The 23,846-nt window shown below is 39.9% G+C and overlaps 1 protein-coding gene across 1 annotated transcript in view; it reads right to left on the bottom strand.

Annotated features, from left to right (window-relative positions):
* The window catches only part of MYO10 (myosin X), a 159,225-nt gene that overhangs the window by 70,306 nt on the left and 65,073 nt on the right, over nucleotides 1-23,846 (bottom strand). Inside the window, exons 3-4 of the mRNA XM_015619332.3 lie at nucleotides 19,660-19,818; nucleotides 2,836-3,023 (exon numbers count right to left, since the gene is read on the bottom strand). Of these exons, the coding sequence (XP_015474818.1) occupies nucleotides 2,836-3,023; nucleotides 19,660-19,818 (347 nt within the window). The remainder of the gene's footprint in view (nucleotides 1-2,835; nucleotides 3,024-19,659; nucleotides 19,819-23,846) is intronic.

Here is a 23,846-nt window from a genome sequence, read left to right as displayed (position 1 = left end):
AGTTAAAACACCACTTCACAGCTACGTAAACACACCAGTCATGTACAGCTCCTTCAGTGTGCCGTTCTGTTGACATTTTAGGCTGCAAAGTCCTTTTTATGCAGCATCGTGAATTAATTATCATGAATTAATAACTGTTACACACACCAGTATATAAGCATTTTGGGTGATTTGATTTATCATCTCTTCTGTATTTCCTTCCTGTTCACCTCTGACCTGGATGGTCATACTGGGAAAAAATGGTCTCACATATAAATTATATTCTGATTTTTTCTAATTTGTGTTCTGCATTTCACCCTCTCACCCTACCCCAGCAAGAAAAATATCCCAATATTAATATTTCAAACCACTATAAGCTTTTTCACAGGTTTTTGAACACAAAGCATGAAGAAAGCAGCTCCAAACCAAAGCTGAGATAATTCTGGGGGCCAGCAGAGGGCACTTCAAGTCCAGAGGATCATCAGCATTCCCAGTGCGCTCCTTTGTGGAGCTGTTACAATTTGCTGCTGAGGCCAGGAGCAGCTCAAACTGCCTATCAGAAATGTGACACCTACCCGAATAATTCCCTCATTTTAACTACTGTGTTTTCAAGATACAACATAATTTTCCTCTATCTCTCTATTCTAAAGAATTTTCCTTTATCATCTCTCACATTAAATGCAAGACCAGAATATTTGTCTGAATTCAAACACTAAAGAGCCTCACTTGGCTACTTTCTTTTTCAAATGCTAGTAGTAACCAAGAAAGTTACAGTGTCAGTACAGTGACTTATTGCAACATCTAATTCTAAGCCAGTAAAAGATGCAGTAATGACCAGGATGCTGAATTTTCCAAGTACACTCTTCTACCTCTACTTCCTACGCACTAAACTAGGTATATGACAACAGGGACTTTCCTAAACTGTAGGAAGGCCATGGAAACCTTCAGTAATTTTATAAAATCCTATTCAGAGTCCTTCACAGATAAAGCAGATAATGCTCTTTTAGGAAAGCAGATTTGGCATTTTTTTTTTTAATCTAAATTGCACATTTCCTCAATTTCTGCAGTAACAAGATACTCTTATACTATCTGAAACACAGAACTTACACAAATCACTATTTCAATCCATGACCACAGTAAACAATTTTAAAAGGGATTCCTAATACAAAACTTCTCCATATTATGGCTTATCTGTACCAAAGCACATGGTTTACAGACCACAGAGTGCTGAAGACTCCCCTGGAACATCACAGACTTCTGCTTATGTCCATTTTAGGACATAACCTCCCTTCCTCTTGGCAGCTTGTGAGGAACTGGAATGAAAGGTAATATACTGAGGCTAGTACAAAATGGCAAAAATATCAATGGCCACCAGAAATTGTTTTGGTCCCTAAATTTGTGTAAACAGGCTGTTCACAAGTAACTGCCTGGCAATAAAAAACAAACTCATGACTTGAGGCTAGCTATTGTCACATGACAAAGAGCTCTGTAAATTTAATTTTTGCTTGGACTCTGAACTCATCTTAATATGTACAGAAGTAGGTATTAAGCAATAAGAAGGAGAAATACAGTTAAAGAAAGCTAAAAAAACACATTTCAGCTTTGTGTCATTGCAAAGCAGAACCTGCCTAGAGGCAAAGGCAGGTAGGCACTGTGACCCGAGAGCCTGCAGAAAGTTGCAAGCAGGCCTATGATGCAGCTAATCCACAACACCAGTTTCTAACAACAGCTTGGGTGCTGAACTACATACACCAAATCCCCCTCTTATCCATGAAGCCTTGCAACCTGGGCCATAATCTGAAATGTCAGTAGAAACTGCCAATTGCAAAAGGTGCTGCTCTCACTCTGTCCCACCATCTGCCCCATGCTCTAGTCAGTCCCAGCACCACAAGGGCTCCTCGGGAGGTCAGGAGACAGCCAAAATCATGTCAGCTTGTGCCTGAAGAACTCTACACGTGTAACCTCATGGTGCAGGAAGGTGACGGCAAGTAGGCCTAATCACACAAATGCTGTGAAGGCAAGGGAGGAGAGGGAGGGGAAACACAAGGTCTCTTACCCCTCTGAGCATCACCCCCTGCCTGGAGCCCGGTAGCTGGTGTGATGCTGCAGTGACCTGCTCCTCCCTATCTGGTGGGCCAGACTTTGGTCTCCCTGCCTGTGTGTGAGCCAACACAGCTGAGCTGGCAGGCTGGGGAATGGGAAAAGAGCTGGCTGCATTTTCAGCTCTTCTGGAGCCAGAAGGAAGGAGGAGCTGAAAGAAGTGAAAAGCTATTGAAATGCCAACTGCTCCCTAACACACACTCGGCCAGAGCCAGATCCTGAATACCAGTGACACAGTGGTTCAAACGGGAAGCTATTAAATCACCATTAAATTAAAGCACAACAAGATTAAGCGAGGAAGATTAATCAGGCAGAATTAAGTGGCTGAAATGTGGAGGGGTTTCTCTTTTGCTATTCTTATTTACTGCATATCTCAAGAACTGGTAGGTTAACTTTTTCTTTCTATACAGAATCAGGGTCTAGTAGTGACAAACTACTGCACAGAGATGTTTAAACTGGTGGAAGAACACTTAGGGTAACATTTGATGTGTGAAGACCAAAAAATACACAAAAATACAGTATATTCTTTTTACGAAATATAATTGTAAAATGCATTAAAAAAAATTAACATTTTGTTAGAGGTGCACAGAATGACACAAAACAATTTCAGAACTCTCTTGAAACTGTGCTGTTTTACAAGCCTGCTTTCTTTTGGAGTTCTCCTCACATGGCCAGCAGCCATGCTGCCACATCCCCTTGAAAGGCTCCCCATCAGGGGTACCCAAAGCAGCAGCAGCAGCAGCAGCCAGCACTCACCTGATGAGGATACACTGGTTGTCGTGGCGCTTCCAGAGGCAGCGGTAGCACTCGTTGGCCACGGCGAAGATGTGGGGCGCGATCTCTCCCATGTGGTGCTGGCTGTATCGCTCCATGGCGGCGCAGTCGTACAGTCCCGGGATGCTCTTGTAGGGGTTCACGGAGGCAACTATCGAACCAATGTAGGTCTGCAAGCACACAGCACCCCCCAGAGCTGTTACCACGTGTGGGGTGGAACAGATTAAAGCTCTTCTCAAATGACAGACAAAAGACACACATTCGCAAAACTGTAACAATCCTTTGGATAAAAGTGGCCAGTAATTTTCCCTGATTTCTTCCTTTCAAGAAAAGCGACAAAAGGGTGAAAGTCCTTCCCACCTCTGTCATGTTCTCAGGCTTACCCCACCTATAACACTGAGCTTATTGACTGTACAAATCCCTGCCTTAATGCTGCTTACAGCTGCATGGTAATGCCTATCAGCACTGGCCTACAGCTGCTTCTCATGTGTCCTTAGGGACTCCCTGAAACCCAAGTAACTGAGCCCAAAGTAACGGTGAAAAAGTCTGTATTTCCATGTAGAGAATCCAAGTCCTTCTCTGCCACTCACTTTTAAAACAGAAGTATCAGGCATTATGGTAGACACTAGAACCATTATATTTAGAATAGCAGGCTCTAAGAAAAATGTGTGAAGAGGCAGATGCTCCAAAAACACTGACTTTCTGCCACATTTTTAATATTAGTTGGATGCAGAACAGCAGCTGGCAAGTCATTAATTTCTATCCCACTGCAATTAGGAGCACATCAGTTAAAACCACCCAGGTAGCAGCTTATGCCCATTCCCATTGCCTTAACTCATTAGGCTGTGGTAACCTGATCATCTGCAACAGCCTGTTCACAATGCTGCTCAATTTCTCTCTCACCCTCTATCCACTTCAATATATTTTCCTAATAAAATCACATTAAACGAGGTAGGAGATAACATTAAGCATGCTATCTCCAGAGTTTCTGGGCCATGCGAAATTAATTAATATACTGTATGGCATGTGCAGTGTTACTGCTGCAATACCAATTTCATTTTGTTCAACACCCTTCCTGCGGTTACAGGCAGGAAGCTGACACCTGGCTTCAACAGCCCAGCTCTGGACTGGTGAAGAGCCAGCCTGGGCAGCCTCCAGCCCTGCAACACAGCCCCATGTACGGATGCCTCACCAGCAGTCAACCCTCTCATCGCCGACAGGAACCAGCTGTGGAGCTGACAGCAGGACTGGGGCTCTCTTCATCTCCACAGCACCCTAACCAGAGGCGGATGGATAAGGGGAGCAGCATCTTGCAAACCACCGAAAGGCAGCCCCATGTGCTCCTCCTGCAGCCTCTAATGAATGCCTTCTCTAAGACAGGGCATTCACTAAGACAAAGGGACCATCAGTTCCCCCATACTTTCCTTTCCCCTCTGTCTCTTTTGCAGCGTTTGCAGTCCACAGCATCTACCTGCCTCCCTCTTTTTCTCCTTAATTAACATGCAATTATCGCAGTGTATCAGCTCTCCTTTCTCACTGTTACCCTGCTGTTACAGTCCCCATTATCCACCTGTTCACCCTCCATCAGGCCCGACACAAATTGCAGCTTTGAGCTCTTGCTAAGGGAACTGCAGTGGTGTCCTTGAAATCATGACAATTGTATCAGCAGTAAGGGGAATATCCCTCCTCACTGTATCTCTAGTACCTTTTACAGAGTGGTGAATTTTCAATGTGCTTTATAACACCACCCCCTCACCCCCACCCCATGCTGTGAAAGAGCTCAGAAGATTTCATCTAGAGGAGAGATACCATTTCAACATGAGATCGTATCACAGGGCAATTACAGCATAGAGACAACAGCTTAATTTCCTAGGATCATCCCCTCTTGGATTCTTAAATAAGTAATAAGTAACAAGGAAGGCTCTGAAAACAAACTTCCTCTGTTTGATACATATTTTAGCACAAATTGCACATGGAAAAGATTTAAGAGACTTCTTTTTTTAATTACATGACTGCAGTACAAGTATGACCAATAAAAGAGGCTGCTACAGATCTTCCTCTTTCCCTTATTAAAGTCTGGCTGAAATCTTTGGAAAAGAGTAACTTGAAGCATGCCATCACAACAGATGCCATGGCAAAGATGAAAATATAAAAATCCCCATGAAACATGATACCATCTAACTTCATAAGTAAATAATCACTCTATAGCTTCTGCAAGATTCACTACCTGACAGAACAATATCCCCACAATAAAGCACTGGCAAAACTGCATCACCACAATCTACACATTGTGACTTTTCTTGCTTCTGTGCTAAACAGTAAATATCAGAAGAAGTGACAGCAGTCTACTACTGCATACATTCATTTAAAATGGGGCAGTCTTTCACATGATTAAGCACATTTTTTTTTTTTTAAAGTGACAGAAAGACTTCCAGAATATTAGTCATAACTGTGAATTTTAAAAGTTTATTAAATAAAGTGAGCTGGATTCATTGCCTTGTAATTTAATAAGCTATAATAGAAAAATGGGTGGTGTATTATGGCAATAAAAGAAACTCAGTGGACTGCAGAAACGATACTGATGAAAACAATTTCTAAATCACCTCATGGAATAATGCTTAGGACATGTCACTATCTAAAAAAATTCCTTCTCTCTTTTTCTTTCATCAAAAACATGAAGAACCACGACCTCTACTGAAAAAGGTGCAGCTTTGTGGTTCCAGTCTTCTGGTGCTTTAAGTATGTACTACCTGCAAAGTCAGGACAAGTTAAATGCATGCACAAACTGCCACCAAATTATAATGGCATGTGACAGGACAAACTCAGGACTTCAAAATACAATTTCCTCATCCCAAGGCACAATCATGAAAAAAGTATATTCTTCACAGACACAGTGTATCACATTTATCACCTACCAGATGTTACAGTCCGACGCAGGGGTAGCCACAACCAGTTTAGTCTGCACAGACTAAGGTGTTAGCTGGCACAAGCAAAACTTCTGTCTTTACCCAAGGTAGCTAAGCAAACTATCAATGGGCTGAAGCAGCACTGTTATTAAAAACTATCCGATTATTTTAAAAGTTCACATTAAAAGACAAATCTTCCAGAAGTCCTTGTAAATTGCCTCTGGGATACTCAACTGCAGCAAGATCTGCTGCTGCAAGCATAATTTCCTACATCACTTCCAGGCTTATTACTTATCCCATCCAGTACCTATCACAAGGTCTTACTAGTAGCAGTATTTTATAAGCAGTAGATTCTAGACTCAACCCTGGCAGCTCTAAGAGCCACAAAGTTAGGGATTTGGGGGAGGGGAGCCCTCATGTAATCCCATGAGGAATGCTCCCAATTTCACAGAACCACAGAATGGCACGGGTTGGAAGGAGAGCAAAGATCATGCAGTTCCAACACCTCTGTCATGGGCAGAGACACCTTCCACTAGAACAGATTTCCCAATGCCCCATCCAATGTGGCCTTTAACACTTCCAGAGATGGGGCATCCACAGCTTCTCCAGGCAGACAGTTCTAGTGTCCCCACCCTCATAACAACAACGAATTTCTTCCCAATATCTAACATAAACATACCCTCCTTCAGTGTGAAGCCATTCCCCCTTGTCCTGTCAGTACGTGCCCCTGTAAAAAGTCCCTGTCAATCTTTTTTGTAGGCTCCTCCACTGGCCCTTCCTTGGGGATGCTGAGCAACCACACAACACAACCCCTTTCCTGCAGGGCAGATCTTCTGGTTTGGCAAATGCAAGCATCTTTGCAGCAGGTTAAACCAGTGCAAAAATACACAAAAAATGCAGGACTGCTCAGTGGATGTGTGTTTTCTCCTGAACAAAACTTCTGCACCAGCCATCATCATATGGCAAATTAAATGGGTTAGCAATCAAAAGCAGGAGCTCTAAATACTATATTATGCCAACATCACAAAGCAGGTGAAATTTCAGAAAAGGTATTTTCACACAAGAATTACACTTCCACTTGTCTCGTAAGACAGTTGCCTAAATTTTTGTTTTGTTCTTTGTAGTTTCTAATCTTATTCTGGAAGTCAATAATTACTTATTTTAATGAAAGCATTCCAAATAAATTATGAATAGGATAAATACTGCCAGAGCACTGCCAAGCAGACAGGAGAGTTCTGAAGATTTCTAGTTGAAATAGTTTGAGAGTTTTTTTGGAGATACACTGTGAGAACTTGTGTTAGAAGTGACTCCTTAAATCCATGGCAATGAACAGGGCAGTTTACCATTCCCTGTTGTATGACTGACTCAACGCTCCAGACAGAACCACACACAAACTCCTGAACTACTTTGGTACAGACTAATCCAGCAACAACTTGTTATCAGATCACTGCTGATGTATTTATTTAAACCAAAGAATAAATAAAGGTTGGGTTACTCAGCCTGAACCCCAGTGCAGCACTTTGATTACTGTATTAGAGGTTGGGTTCCTTTTGCACTTTCAAACTTTTACTGGAATTTTACATTGTTAATTCACCTCCTAAAACAATTTCACTCACAAGCCACAGACACTCCTGCTCACCCTTTCAGCAAAAAAGAAAAACAAGATTGTTTGCTGATCCTCTACAAGGACTTTAAAATTTAGAAGTTCCAATCCTATCTTCTCAGCTAGACATTGAGTAAGGCTAGACAAAATGAAAGATGTACAGCTCACAAAGACTGCTGATACCCACAGAAATACTCTAGCAAAACTATATTTAGTCAGAGTAGTCCTGTCCATCATGTGACCCTGTTTGTTGTTTTTTTAATAAAGACACAATCAACTTATTATAGTTTGATGCCAAAAAAATCTAAATGACATACAAGATTTTATTGATCCAAATACACTTTAGTGTATTTTACACTTAGAATTACAAGGAAAAGGTTTGCAGCATATGAACAAAATACAGTTTGAAATGTCTTACTTGCCCATGTAGAAAAGGCTTTCAGACTAAAAGAGAAAAAAGTAGAGTAAGGAATTTCCCCCTCAATTATTTTTTCAGATTCTCTATGATGAAAAAGCAATGAAAAAGAAAACTGTCCTAATGGAAGACCATTATAAAACATGGGCTATAAAACAAACATACTGAATGCACCAGAGCCACCCTGCTTTTCATCTTTTGCCCTTCACATATGCCTTTTAGAATTTTGGGGTATATCTTTTCAGGTTTGTTCCATATCCAGCAACCATACACCTTCTGCTTCTTCCCTTTCATGTCAAAACTGCTCCAGAATAACTTTTCTGTTTCTGAGGATCCTTGATGATATCTGTGTTCAACCCAAGTTTGTTTTTCCCATGTAAGGTCATTAAATTTATTCTGCACTGTTTCTCTCATGACCTTTCACTCTCTACACCAAGATGTCCCTCTGGACTTCACATCTGACACATCCCACATCTGTACTTCTAGCCTCTGAGACTTCCCAGTCTTCCTGCTTTCATAAAGAAATAAATAAAAAGGAAGCAGGGAAGGACACACACTTCTTTTAGCTTTCCATATCTCATGCTACAGGGAAAGTGGGAAAGAGAAGGCAAAAGCAGACTGGAGGGGTCTGCTGAAGCACATTATGCACTACTCCTGAACTAAATCTTTGATCAGCAATCTCAACAGAAACCAAAACTGCTTGCACTATAAAAACAGGCATGAGAAGACTGCATTACTTTATCTCTTTCTATCATTGTGTTTCTTTACTACCACCAAAAATCAAAATATTCTTCACAGTTTGGAACTAGAGATGCTGGAATAGATCAAATACAGATGTTAAGATATTTTGTTACAGATACATACATTAAGACTGAGAAAAAGGACTTTGTACAACTCTCTTAAGAGCACTTTCAAGGCTGTTTTAGAACATGAAAAGTCTATGTTATTACAGAAAGAACAGCATGTTTACTGATGCCTCAAAAAATACGTTTCTGAATAATTTTTGAACAACTCCTGACTTTCCTGGAGTCTCCTAAGGAAGTGATTCTGTGTCTGAAAAGTAAATTTTTATTTATTTTTTTTTTAAATGGGGTATTGGTATCAATCTGCCATTTTTTTCCACAAGTATTACTTTCTGGGTTTACCCTTAATATACAGGAAACTTCAAATTAAACTGCAGTACAACTGGCTCACCACAAAGCTACTTCTATGTTACTTTTATAAAAGGCCTGGGAAAAGATTTTTATCACCCTACAACCTCTGCATCTCACCTTTAAATCATCACAGCTACAAGAATATTACCAAATAACAAACCCAGTGCTTTCACAGAACATGCAGTGGCAGGCAACTTTTAAAAGACCACAAAATAGCCATCAAACTTCATTATGTTTTCAACACCAGATTTTAAGGTGTCAGGATGAAAAATCTGGGAACAGAAGAGTTTGCTTCATACTGCAGATATGGCCTTTGTGGTTCAGAGCTCTCTCAGGTAAAAGGACTGATGGTAATCAGGGCTGAGTTTATTCTGTGGCAAAGACTCCCAAACATCTACCACATACACATCAGCAGAAAAAAGAGAAAGATGGCTGGGACACATTTTGGTGTGCTTTTTAGGGGAGGCAGAAGAAGGGGTGAAGGTATGCCATAAAGAAGATGTAATTAACGCCCTCATTCATGGCAGGACCTCGATTTATCCTCACCGTGGTAAGTATACCCTGTTTTTAGCTAGTCCCATGTTAATTTCAGTGGGACAGAATCCAGTTGTCTCATATCTGAAGCAAAGCTTCTTTCTTAAAAGCCATAATTATAAGTGAAGTACTAAACTACAATTTTAATTTTTTTTTTAAACTACATGTTTTAGATGTTTTTAACCAATCAAACCATTTCTAAGATGGAAATGCCATACTCTATAATCATCTTCACATGCTTGGGCTCCTGCAGTCCTCACCATGGTGACTCATGGTAAACTTCGAACCACCCAAATTCACATCAGCTTTGCTTTTCTCTGTATCTGTGTTCCTAGTCAATGAACTCAACATTATGACCCCTAAAATGTCCTCTTCTCTTCTTAAGGTCAGTTGTAGGACTGATTGCAAAATGAGATGTTTATAAATACACAGGCCACACTACAAATAAAAGAGTTAGCACCCATAGGAGAGGACCTTTAGAAGGGAACCAGAACATGACATGGAATGTCACTAGAAAGATCAGCTACCTATAGCCAAGATGCACCTTCTACATGTTTTCCTTGTAGCTGTTTTTGGAAAGTGTCTTCTCACACGGCTCAACAGCACTTTCCAACCATGTCCTTCAGTCCACGATGGAAACTGCAGCAGCCTCTCCTACCAACCACTTCCCTGATGGCCTTTTCTCCTTCTGTGCTGAGCACAGATTGGATCCAAGGCATAACAGACCAAGGCCTTTTCAAAGCCAGGCTTTATGCTTGATTCCACCAGAACAGTTCCCATGAAGATTTTGGAATAGTTTTGGATTATTATAAAATGTAATTTCAGATGATCACAGGAAACCATTGGGCAACAGGACACCCTCTTAGATGATTAGATTGACCCATCAATCCAGCTAATGCGACTTAAACTTCCCTTGGTGCAACAGTATTAAACAATGTCCTGTTCCCAAGCCCCTCCAAGGGCAAAGGCTGTGCTATCTCTCCACCAAAAAGGTTGTACTTTGTAACCCAGCTACCTTAACTTCTACACTAAAAAATCTTTTCGCTCCCTACAGCTTCAATCTCGCACATTCATTGTTCCTCTGTCCTAGGACAGTTAAATTTAACTGTCTAGGTCTGTTTCTTAAGGGTTAAAAACTGGGCTTTGGTTACCTTAGTTGCCAATGTAAATATCCAAAACTGCCTGGAGGCAGACACCTGTCTGATTCTCTGAAGGCTCAGAGATGGTGAAGACCTCTCCACCTGGTTAAAAGATACAGTCAATGCTTAATCTCATCTTCTTTTTCTCTTAATTTTCTCCTACTGGACAGATTATTCCATTACTCAAGGAAACACTACAAGTGTTATCCTCAATCCACACAAAACCCAATCCAGTTAGGAAGTATGAAACCAATAAAAAGAAAGGTTGATAAAAGAACACTGTTACAGCCAAAGGTAAAAACCCCAACAGCAGATAATAACACAGATATCAGATCGATATTTTTCCTTCTTTAAGATATTCACAGGTTTCTGGCAGGTTTTCTCCTATATGAAAAGCACCGACTCTCCTTGTTTTTACTGTTCTTTTTTGCTGACTAATACAATGCAATCTCTGCCATGCAGCAGTCCTATCTACTGGGTCAGAATAATGGTCTTTTGTACAGTTTTCATATAAACAATTACTGAAGAATTTCTCTTTTCACCATTGCCAAGCAGATAGAGACAGTGACCTCCTGAACACAAACACGATTGATCAGAACAAGACATTGATTTTTGTTATTTTCATGGGCTGCAATACATGTGAAGTTAAGTTTGCACACGAGACTGTAGCAATCTGTGTGCACAATTTTAACCAGGCGAGCTCCAGTTCAAATCAAAAAAGGCCTCACAAAAAGCAGAGAACCCAGGGCTTATCACTCCATTTCAAATGGCCTGTGGCCACACACTAGTTCTTCGTCCTGCTTTATTATTGCACAACGCTCAAATGAGTTTTTCAAAACTGTCTGAAGGTCTAATTTACCCTCCAGCAAGGAAAAGAAAAAAATGGTCTTCTTCCTTCCTATACATTCATATTGGAGAGATAAAGGGGCTTTTCAGAGAAAATAGAGACAAAGGAAACCAAAATGCTGGTAAAACGATGAACCAAAGAGCAATGTCTCTAGAACATTGGTGAAATATTTTTATATAAAGCTTTGTAGAGCTGTTTAATTCTGCCTGCAAGAATATCCAGATTCCCATAATTTCTGAAACTCTTTAATATTTGAAGATATCTTCTATCGAAAGAGCTTTTTTAGAAGGAAAGCAGGAAGAGCAGGAATTACTCTTTAACAGAGGAAGGAAAGAGAAAGCATAGCTGAAATCTAACTCTGCCAGATAGTTAGCTGGATGGCACCGAACTGCTGCCAAATAGCCGTCAGTCGAGAAATCAGGACTGAGATGGCAAATGGAATTAACTGTCAAAAATCTGCTAAATGGAACTTTTGGATTCCATCTGCTTTTAAAAGGAGAGACTGACAAACATCAAAGGGAAAAAAACTGAAACTGCTTGTGAGAAAGGGACCACTTCAAATAAAAATAACAGCCTGGCTATGAATCAATAATCCATTTACACAGATAAAAAAAAGCTATAAAAGTAAGTTAATTCACTCCCAACTTAAATGGGTTGTTTGCAGCCTTTCTAGTATCAAACTGCTGGAATATGTGTATAAGAGAGTTGGGCAGTGCAGCACAAGCAGTAATTTCTGTGCAGCTCATGTAAAAGAAAACATGCTGTGACAGGTAAGCACCCTAAGTTGTGGAACCCAAATTCCTGTCTTCCTTTCATTGACTTTGCTGGACTGGGAACAACAGACCTTACAGAAAGGAGCCAAAGCTTACCTCCAAGTGAGGCAACAGCATGTGCAGAAGCATTCACCAAACTTTGCAAAAGCTCTGACTAAACAGCAGTAAGCTGCTGTTGGCATTTGTGCAAATGGCAGATAATTTTTTCTTTTGATTCTGCGTGTTGGTCTGCTTTCTGTTCTTGGCTCATAGAGTTAGCAGTGACATGCAATAAAGGTATGGAGAAAACAACATGAATATTAGCCCTTAAATCTGGGAAGACATTAGCAACATATACCATCACCAATGACAAAATCTGCACATCATGACAGATTTCTACTTCGCAGTTTCCTACATGAAATTGCCAAATATATCAAATTATAGCACAGAAGTTTAGAAGTTATCAAATAGAGCTTTTGTATCACAAATAGAAAACTCATGGAAGTCAACAGACAGAAATTGACCTCGTTGCCAGTCCATCTTATTTATTCCCCAATCAACCAACTAACCAACTGAGAAAAAAAAATACTGCTACAGAGCAGAATAGAAAGAGCAAGCTTTCATGTTTTAATGAACCATTGACCTCTTCACCCTCTGCATCTCACTAAAGCAGCCCACTGATGCTAGCAGGTAAGCTCCTTCTCACTGCTGTGTTTACACCCAGCAGGTTACCAGCAACACCTAATGTGCTGCAAACCGTAATATAAATTTATGTGTTGGCATAGACACTGTGCACATGTAGCCACTGCACACACCACAAAGTGTTTGTGTAGCTGTGGCATACACGGCAGTGTACTCAGCGACACACACCTTTCATTTCTTTTAATGGTATCACATTGATCACACCACCTCAGGCGGAAACACTTCCTGAGATCTGAAAATATGCACCTTTAAAATCCCCAGTATTTTCAGTTGAGGACTTTGGAGGACAAAGTTTAGACAAATACTCTTTATTGTTGTTGTTATTATAACTACTAGCTGTTCCACAAGTCATGCAGAATGGAGAAAGTCACAACCAAGGTCGGTTAACCAACTGATGGCATTTGTTTACTTCTCATATCATTACAGATATGTTTCTCCATTAACACATACTAAAAAAAAACTCCAACAAATAAAAAATAATGATAATTTACCTGTGGTAGAAAATTGTTGATCTATATAACTGACCAGCCTTTAGAAATAACAATTGCCAGTAATAAATTTCACTAGATTTCCAATTAAAAGCCTGCTGTGTTTTTATAGATCTTTGTCTGCTGCTCTCTAGTAACAGATGTGAAGTGGAAGCTGTAATTAATGCTTGGAGACAGGAACTCACTTTGAACTGCATTTTGAAAACATTATCTGATGTGTGCAAGCATAACATTCTAATTATGGAGGTAAGCAGCTATGTATAGACATTTGTCATGCATTCTTATGGAAAGAGCTGGTGGCAAGAATTTTCCCCATCTTCTCAGTAGCACAGGAAGGCATGAAAAACACTGTGATTCATCAGCACACTTCTAAGATTTCTTTACTGTAAAAGCAGAGCAATTAAATAAACAGCAGTTTCCTCAGTGACCACAGAGCAGATCCTGCAAATTGTTTACCTGGGACTGCTCTACAGCACTGGATGCCTCTGGAGAGGAACCGTGCAACCACAGCTGGATTGCAGACGACACCAGGATAAATGTAGTTCTAGGGGCTAGTGATACTGTTCTAGGGACATGTACTATATTTATATATACATCTTATGGTACTAATTAATGACACAGTTTCTGTGTACCATTGTCTGCGTGTTTTTTAAGTCTGTGGCCCACATTTGTAACAAGGCACACAACAGGCCAATGACCAAGGCTGTTGAGCTGTCCAGGATGTTGTAGGGGTCCATGATATACATTCTTTTTAGGTTCATTTTCTCCATGGAGTGTGTCCAACTTTTTCCGTTTAAGAAACCAGTCATGAGTTTTGTCTTTATTAGTAAACACTTTAAGACTATGGTTTAGTGGTATTCATGGTGGTATTCAAAGGCTGGCCTTGAAGACATTGGAGGTCCCTTCTAACCTCGGTGATTCTATGATTCTATTAGCTTCTACCGATCTTCCTTTGTTCCTTTGCCTTCACCTACAACTTGTGTCCGTGTTAGAGGACATCTGAGCAGGAATGCTATCAAAGTGCATGAATTATGTCTGTCTGCATTACATCAACCATGACTTTAGTATGCCCTGCTATTTTCTCACTGTTGCATGCAGCAATATCCATTTCCTGCTGACCATCATAGAACAGTACAGAGCAACTGCACTGGATCCAAAAGGAGTTTTACTGTACTTGGAAAAAAACACAAATATGCAAAAATCCCGAAAAACAAATCACAGAGAGCAACTGACCTAGATACTAAAGTGTCTGTGTCTGCAAACCGAATTTGAAAAAAGCCCTGTGGTGATTATTGATTAATACTGCACAAACATCAACTAGTTGCCTCTGGGAGCCCTGATGACTTCGAGGGAGATAAATTATCTAATTACTGCAAGCTTAACAAACTACAAGTGAACATGCTGCTTAAGTAAATAAACACTAATAGATATAAAAATCAATGCATAAATAACTGAAAATACCTTTTAAGAATGGACAGAACTGAGCTCTCTGTACAACACAGTGGATAGGAGCTCTGCAACAACCTTGTCAGTGAAGAGACAATTTTTCTAAAAAAAAAATTCCTATTTTTTTTAGTTTTCTTCTTTTTTAGTTTTATAAACTAAAAAAGTTTAACACCTTTTTAAAAAAATCAGATAAATGTTGCTTTTTCATCCAAGTTGTAATATGTTTGTTGCTTCAGCTGAAGAGAGAAGGAAAGCTAGCCATGAAAACTGAGCTCCTAATTACCATCATCCTCCCTCTGATGTGGATGTGGCTGGTACAGCACTACATGTTGACGTGGCTGGTACAGAACTTTTCATACATATGCACACAAACATAACAGATGGTTATAATTATATGGCGGGCGAGCTGCAGTCCTAATTTGAGAGTGAGTAAAATTAGGTTGTGTTGTCCCTCACCCTTCCTGGCCACCACACCCAACTGTTGGACAGCCTGGAGGTCACTCTCCCCACCACTGGGGGAGGGTAACCGAGGGACCGCCACACTGCAGCCCAAGCAGAATGCTCCTCAGGGCATGGTGCACATCCTTCACCTAAACAAGACCGGCACACGCCAAATCATCACCACTTCAAAAAGGAATGTGCCAACCCAGCATTTCTTAATTTAATTCAAAAGGAAAAAGCTAATCAAAAGTGTTTTGAAACTTGCTTATTTCTCAGACTCATGCAAATGAGGGTGGATATTACACTGAAAGCCTCTGCACTGACCTGCAAAATACATACTGCTGTTATTTCCAACCTGCCTCTCATCTCAGGAAAAGCTGTTCTCTCATCCTCTGCTCTACTCTTCCAAAATTTTCTCACCTGCATCAATAACCAACCACTGGCAGAGATAAGACAACTGCAACTTATCCCAGAGCCAGCCCAAACACCGTAATTTGTGCAACTCGTAGCATAATCCATGCCATGGAGTTTATGGCATTTTCTCCAAGGCTGAGCCAGCCTGCCCTGTAGCGTGTACTTAACTGAAAGTAAACCAGAATCAGCAGCTTGGGAACAACTTGCCTTTGAATGTCCACAAGAGTGGCTGCCATGGTACTTTTGGCCTCTCCACTCCATGTGCCCTGTGACAGCCTCGCTTCAGAGGTGACCAAATCCCTCAAGTGCCTTCATAAAGGGCTCTGTTTTCAAACGTGGGTACCTTCCATTTTTAGTACTAGTGTTTATCTTTTCATATTTTGCCACATACCAGTCTAGGATGCAAGCTAATCTAAGTGTTCAAACAGGAGCATTAAACCTTGTATGCTGATGTCCACAGCTGGATCACCTATTGTTGTTCCCAATAGGAATAAAATGGGATATGAAGTAGCAATGAAAACCCATGCACTATATGATCACTGCCATCCTAAATTTTGTCCTTTCCTGGACAACAAACGTGGTGATAGCACAGAACCAAACTTCCAGATAAATGCAGGATTAATAACAAAGCCTGAAAAAAACTACCAGACAGTACCAGCCTGCCTGGAAGAATCAAGAAAGAACTTGTATATTCTATGTTTCTCACAGGCCAAAAAGGGAAAGCACACACTCTTTTATGGAAATTCACATGAAACGCATCACAAGATATTAACAGACTTGACACTGATACAAAAAGATGGTTGCACATAGACAAGAACATTTTGTCATTCAGCTTCTCGCAAACAGCACAGATTCAGCTGAGAGCCTCAACTCATTATGATCAGAGACAGGCATCATTCACACTGTGAACTTGATCTGTAATCTAAGTCAATATTCTTCCCTCCCCAGTAGACACCAGGAAATATAGAAAATTCTCTGCTGACCCTTTATAGCTGCAGTTGTTGGCAGCAGCAAATAAAGTCATTGACATATTTGACAAAACTTGGCATCCATAGCAAATAACTTTGTAGTATGAATTAGGAAGCAGTGAAAAGTTAAGGAACATGGGTATGAGTATGTGAGACAAAAATGTTAAGAAGTAACAGAAGATCAAACTGAGCTCAAATACCTGAAGATATTTAAATGCTCATTGATGGAGAAACAGTTCTTCAAATACAGAAAAACACAGAAGTTAACAATGGAAGATCTGCATAAATGTCTTTCTGAGAAAGAAACTGTTTAATTTTCCCTTTAATTGTTTCTTCTGTACTTTAGAAATTATACATACTTTACACTACAATTAAGTATATTGCACTTGATATAGTTTTTATGTGTGTGTGAACAAGCAAGCCCCAAAACTTTAATCCCAACTAAGTGTATTCTTTGTTAAGGTAAAAAGGTGCTTCCTGGTCTCAATGCCATTGAAAAAACTAACAAAAAAGCTGGCATACTCAAGAACCACACTAATATATTTGTAATACTAAAGCATAGAACTCTAAAAATGACAGCATACACCTTTGCATATCTCTTCCCCCTACTCAGGACGTGGACAAAGAGGTGCATGGAACTGAGGCAAAAAGGGATCTGTAAGCTAAAAACCAGAACACAGCAACTGTATGGTGGTTTGTATCCAGGGATGGCAGCCAATCTTTCCATGGCATGTTCAGCCCCTAAAAGCCCCCAGTGGAGAATGGTACATGCCTTCTCAGTTTATCCCTAATCCACCAGGGGCAGATAAGCCAAGGTGATGAGGCAGACACAAGAGACAGTGGGTGAACTACAACAATGAAGCAATTCCTGGTGAAGGAAGAAAGCAAATGTATAATCTGGAAAGTTTTGATTGCTCCTGGCATAAACTCTACTGTCCTGTACTAGAACTAGTTTGGTCCCAGAGAAGAATGATTGAGCAAGTCTGAATGAGCAGCTGCAAAGTAACCTTCAACAAAAATAAGCTTAATGCATCTTCAGGTTTTTTTGTTTGTTTGTTTGTTTTAACATTAAATATTAAAATATCACTGAATTGCTCAATACAGTGAAGAAATTTTGCCTTAAAATGACAGACCTCCTTTTGCAATGACAACACCCCCTTCTAAAATACATGCTCCTATGTTTATGAACTTTCATGAAAATATTCAAGATATTCCATCAGCTTTTTGGGATATTTTTGTTCCTGAAGCCCTTTCCTGCTAAAACACTACTATTGCTGCAGTGGGAGTGGGGTACCAATGAGGTTGGAGAAAAGAAGATGCCTCTATAGTCAGGGCCTGGTTACACATACACAGAGAGGCTTTCATATGCATTTCAAAACACAAGATTTTTTCCCAACCACCTTTTCAATCATTTCTCAGATGGATTCAAAAGAGTAAGCAGTTAAATTAGCAAAACTGAAGGAACAATGCACAGTCAGTAGCAACTGCAGATCTGTCATCATTAACAGCACACAAACCTGTTTGTCTGGAAACGTACACCTCACTAAGCACTAAGGATCAGAACACACTAAACTTGCCTTGACAAGCTAAGAAAGAAGCTAGGACATGTCTCTTCAGAACAAGGCTGTTCTATGTCTCATCCAAAGAATCATACTCATACCCTCATGGTATTCTAAAAGGGGGCATATTCTCTGTGTGAGTGTACATCATGAAACATTTTTTTTAAAATTTTGACTCAAACTGAGTACCATGTGCTAACCTAACAACACTGAAGGAAAACTAAACTTTTATCAAGTACATGTTTTTTCCTCGCAGATGCAGGACTGGTCATTTATGCTATTCAGGTCTTTTTGCTGATTTTTCTGAAAGGTAAAACAGTTCATTTGTTTTGAGAAAAAAATATACATAAAGACTTATGTAAAGAGAACTGCCTTAGTATTGAGGATTCCCCATGCTAGGCACTTTCAAGGTAATTTGTAAAGGAATATTATTTTATTGTGCCCTTTTTTGCTTTTTATCACACCTTAAATGCAGGAAAACTTTATTTTTTTGCTTAGATATGTTAATATTTAAAAATAAGAACCCAAACTCAGTAGGTGAAGTTTGAAATAAAGCATATATATGGTCAAACCAACAGCCCAGACATGTGATGAAACAAAAATTGTGTTCTGCAATTATTAGTAAAAAAACCCAAACCAAAATGGCCAACCACTGAAAAACCAAAAAGTGCGATTTTGCAACCTGTAGCAGCTGCTAATATTCCTTTTTATTTGCTAATATGCTAATTTTCCTTTTCCTTTGTATCTTTTTCATGATTAGTGCAGTTCCAGACTCAGGAAAGATTTGAATCTAGTTAGTTCAAGAGTAATGAAAATATTGAAGGAGCAGGTAAATCTAATCATAAAAATCTTCATTACGCAGTTAAGAAAAGGAATTCTGCACAGACCAATTCCTAGTTTGAGAAACTGATAAACAGCTGTCTGTTCTCATAGACCCCAAACTCCAACTATATTTATTTAACAGCTTGACAATAATGTGCTCCTTTCATAATAACCTTTCTACTACAATACAAGAGGGGAAGCTGATCAGAATTGGATCTTGGCCTAACAGGATCTCAAATGGCAGTGACAGACTAAGTTCCACCGCATCCTCTCTGGTGACATACACAGCACATGTTGCTGGGGCAGAGAGTCTAAAGGAGAAGAGGAAAATGAGAGTCCTTTACACAACCCTGTCACTGAAAGTGCAGAAGTGAAGATGTGGCATCCTGCTTTTCCAGATTTCCAAGGGATTGTGTGTCCAGCCTGAGCTACCTTCTCCTTCCATCATCGTGGGTGAGAAGTCACTGTATGAGGCATTCTTCAGCTCTATGTTGATACACAAGGAACTGGAAAGCATTCGGAGAGGAGATAGCACAGAACAGCAAAACACACACAGAACTTAAACATTCAAAAACATTCCCTCTGGATATTTTTCTTAATTTTAGAAAAAACTTACATAGATTTTATCTTGCTGATATCGCTGGAATAAGTTGTGCATAATGGAGCCTTCATGGAGATCTACAAGTGCTGCCATGTCTTCCACACTCTCTGTACTTGTAGGATGCATAGGCGTTACTTTTTGGTGTGTGATCGTGCTTTGTTTATAAGTGAATACCTGAAAGAGGAGAAACAAAAACAGTATTAATCAGAGCATGCATTCAGAAACTCTTGTCTGAGAATGGAGTTTTCATACCCATTCATATCCACTATCCAGGTTATCAGTGTGCAAACTTGCAAAATACAATAGCCTGGCAGGGATACCTTCCTCTAAAGCTTCTCTGACACTGACTGAAGCCCCAAGTACCTACATGGGTCATTAGAAACTAGAACATACTGACAGTGCACCGAAGGCTGTAAGGGCTTTTCCTGTTTAAGGGCAAATGCAATCTTTTTTCACACTGGATTACTGCTAGACTTTATCAAGAGAAAAATAAACCAAGCAATAACCATTCTCAAAAGTACAAAACCAACCAAACAATAAACCACCTCTTACAGTAAACCCCATTTACACTCAAATTGCTCTGGGAGGAAACATTTGACTGTGCAAAACAGAAAATTAAAATTAATGCTCTAATAGGCTTCAAGTGGTCATATGTTTGATCTGAAATCCACTTAAATGTTTCCATTCAACTCTCCAGTCAGGAAACAGTCATTACTCCTAATGTGAGTAGCATTCAAAGTTCTGTGTGCAGCAGATATTTAGAAATGAATAAGCCAACAGATTTCTTAATAGACTATTGGGACTAGTTTCTGAAGCCAGTTCTTAACAAACGGTAAAAGCTCTAAAAAGAATTTAAATACTCGGTTGGAAAACACTTCTATATATTGTCTGTAAAGCTATCACAAATATGCAAGAAGATGTACACATCCTCAATATAGTTAAACTTTTATGAATGCATCAATAAAAACTACAAAACAATTGATTTTGAAATCAGCATCCCATTTCCTGAAAATTTAAATCTTGGTACTATATCATTATAGACATATACCCACATTCACATAGCCAACGCTTCTCAGGCAATACTTGTCCCTGCTAATGGTGCCATTCCAGTGTTAAAAAGTCAAAGCATGGACAAATGCAAATAGTTTGTGGAAATACTAATGTGGAACATTAGTAAAAACCCAAACCCTTCCAAAATCCTTTAAAATAATATTTATGATGCCAACAGAAGCAGAGCCCTAACTGTCAGCCAAGCACCAGCGAGCACTGCGGGAATGCTGCTGCAGGCTGGGGGTCATGCTGTGCCTGAGGGGCCACCTCTGTGCAGGAGGAGGAAGCCCCTCAGAGGTTTTTCACCATAAAACCTTGTGTATGTTCCAGGCAATGAAAGACTGAACAAGTGACATTGTAGGAGGCCATCCAGACACACAGTGATGTCGTCTGTCCTGCTGAGACAAGTGAGAAAGAGAGGCTGAAGAAGCAAAAGGCTGAAGGCAGATCAAACACCAAAGCTCTGTACTTGGATATCCTAACAGCTGACAGGGGAGTACAGCCTGAAGACATTTCTTCATTAAAGTTGTATCCTAAACACAACAAATGCTGGCACAGGCCATCACACCATTACAGATGTCACTCACATCAGCACAAAGTATACTGAGGGAAGGCCGGGGAAGAAAGGAGATCCCAGAAAAAAATTTCTGACAGGAGCTGGGAGGCATCATAGGCATCAACAGGGTATGTGAGCAAACCTGTGAGCAAAATGTGAAAGTCCCAATAGGTTCAGAGCATCCTAGGTATAATCCCTGGCTGAGGGAAAAAGACAGACATGGAGATATCAGAGCCTTATTTTGCAGTGAAGAACCATAAAGATGACAGGACAAGGATTTGTACCGGGCAGAGGGACCCTGCGAAGATGGAGAAAGCAGCCACTTGTAGGTGCATGTGGTCCAGACAGAACATCTAACACCCAGAATGAATGTGAAGAGCATCAACTGATAGCAAAACTTTTGGGGCTGAAAACTATGTTAGCAGTCCAAGACTAAACACACAAACTGTAAGTGGAATTAGAGGTAATTACATCTCAAAAGTTATAAACTGCAGTTCCTACTCAGAAGAACCATAAAGGAAAACTAAAAGGTCATAGTGTAGAACAAAAATACCACAAGCTGAAGGATTTGGGAGTAAAATGGATCTAAGGAGAGAAAATCCTAGAAAAGCAAGCAACTTAACAGAGGCTATGTATCATCCCGGATACAGAAAAACAGATTCAGTGAGAGAATTAGGAAACCAAAAGAGGATGACAAATATCCTGTGAGTGGATCTCATGTGAACATGGAAAGGAAGAAAAGTATCACTTCTACGAAGATAACCTCCATATTTGTGATGTCTATGCTTTGATGAGTGATGCACAGGTTAGTAGGGTAGGCAGAGCAACCTGTACATCACTCAGCAGGTTAATTAATATGAAGAATTCACAAACACCAAGAAAAACAACAAGACAAATCAGTTGCACATGACAGCACCACAGAAGATGGTCTCTGCAGATTCATCCTTCCCACTCAAACTCACTGTTTTCTTCAGTCTAGTTGTTCTAATACTTCTATCTCTGCCACACACTGCCTTTTTGTTTGGGTGAGGAAATTGTTCTGTGAGCTGATTCAGAAATAGGACTGTGCACCACTCAGCTAGAAAACACACCAACTTCTAATAATGGCTGCCACCCAAATAAGAAAGGAGGATGAAGAGCTCTTCTTGAAAACTGGGTAGCTACTTTTCCTTTACTTTTAATTTTTTCCAGAGCCATGCATCCCTCAGATTTCTGAAACCCACTGTAACACTTGATCAAAATCATCTAAACAAGACCGAAGTCATGAGATAGGGCTGTAGGATCACATGTGTAGACCTCATCTCCTTAAAACGGGCTTTTTGCAGCCCTGCTGCTCAAGCTCTGAAAGGTCTGCTTTGTTTTATTTCATCTTGAATCATGCCTTTATTAGGATAAGGATGTGGAAAACCTGCCTTGAACTTTATCATTACTAACTAGAAGACCATGTTATGAAACATCACAGCACTTGAAATCCTCAGGAAATAGGAACCCGGAGCCACTCTGCAGGGTCAGCAGAAAGAACAGGAAGATGACCAAGTTGGCTCCTGAACTTCCAGAGGACCCTGTTGGCAGCATGCAGGAACATCCATCCTCTAAGACCCTCCCAGTCTGGGAGGTCAAGTGAAATATGCAGGAAACTAGAATGAGATTTAAGACAAGCCTAAATGAGAATTCAGCAAAAACTTCTTTCCTTTCTAGATATAAATTGTTCAAGATAAGAAACATGCTGAATACATGGAAAACCCTAAATTAAACCTTAAAGGGACAGCATGCAAAATAAGAACTCCCAATGTTATTCTGGAAATGAAAATTAGAGCTTGAGATAGGATGGACCAATGCAAAGAACAACAACAAAAAGAACAAGCTTAAGAAATATAAAACAAAACAGCAAACTCAACCTAACAACAGTCAAGTGCATTTCACTGAGAAAGGAGAACCCTTCAAAACTGCCCTGCTGTCCCTAATACAGTTTACTAGTGCTGTGATGAACATGCCAAAAAGGGACTCAAATGAAGAAGTGGTCTAAAAAGCTAGATGACCAATGCTATCCTGCACAATTAATCTGGCATGTAGGGAAAAGAAAAAGATGTCTCTCAAGCCTTCTATTTAAGAGAAATAACACAAAACAGTGCAAAAATAATTTTCTGCATTGAAAAAATACCCCTAAGCTCAAGATGTAATGGAAATTATGTTTTAACAAAAGACGTAATCTGTAATACAATTTATAATAATATTATTATTATTATTTATTAAGTACGAGCAAAGTATGTCAAAGTAGGCTTTCAGCGACAGGAGTACACATGTTTCTCTCTTGTGGTACCATTTTGTGACACAATGCCAAATTTAAAAAAATCCTGCTTGAATCAGATCACTAAATGGCATTGAGAGATTTCACAACAGCTGAGTCAAGTGAGTTTAAGAGAATGCTGAATTAAGCACTTATGTGCATCAAAAAATCCCCACAATCTCCACTTCTTGCAAAAACTACAAGTCACACTTGGGATTTCCAGCCTGCATGGAGCCCATACACAACTGAATCTCTCAGGGCATTTTTCACAAGGAGGAGAGGTTTTGGTCTGATGACCCATATTGGATG

This window comes from Parus major, chromosome 2, assembly GCF_001522545.3.
Source record: "Parus major isolate Abel chromosome 2, Parus_major1.1, whole genome shotgun sequence".
NCBI lineage: Eukaryota > Metazoa > Chordata > Aves > Passeriformes > Paridae > Parus > Parus major.
Note: the sequence above shows the minus strand (reverse complement) of the source record. Positions and strands in the feature narration are given on the sequence as shown.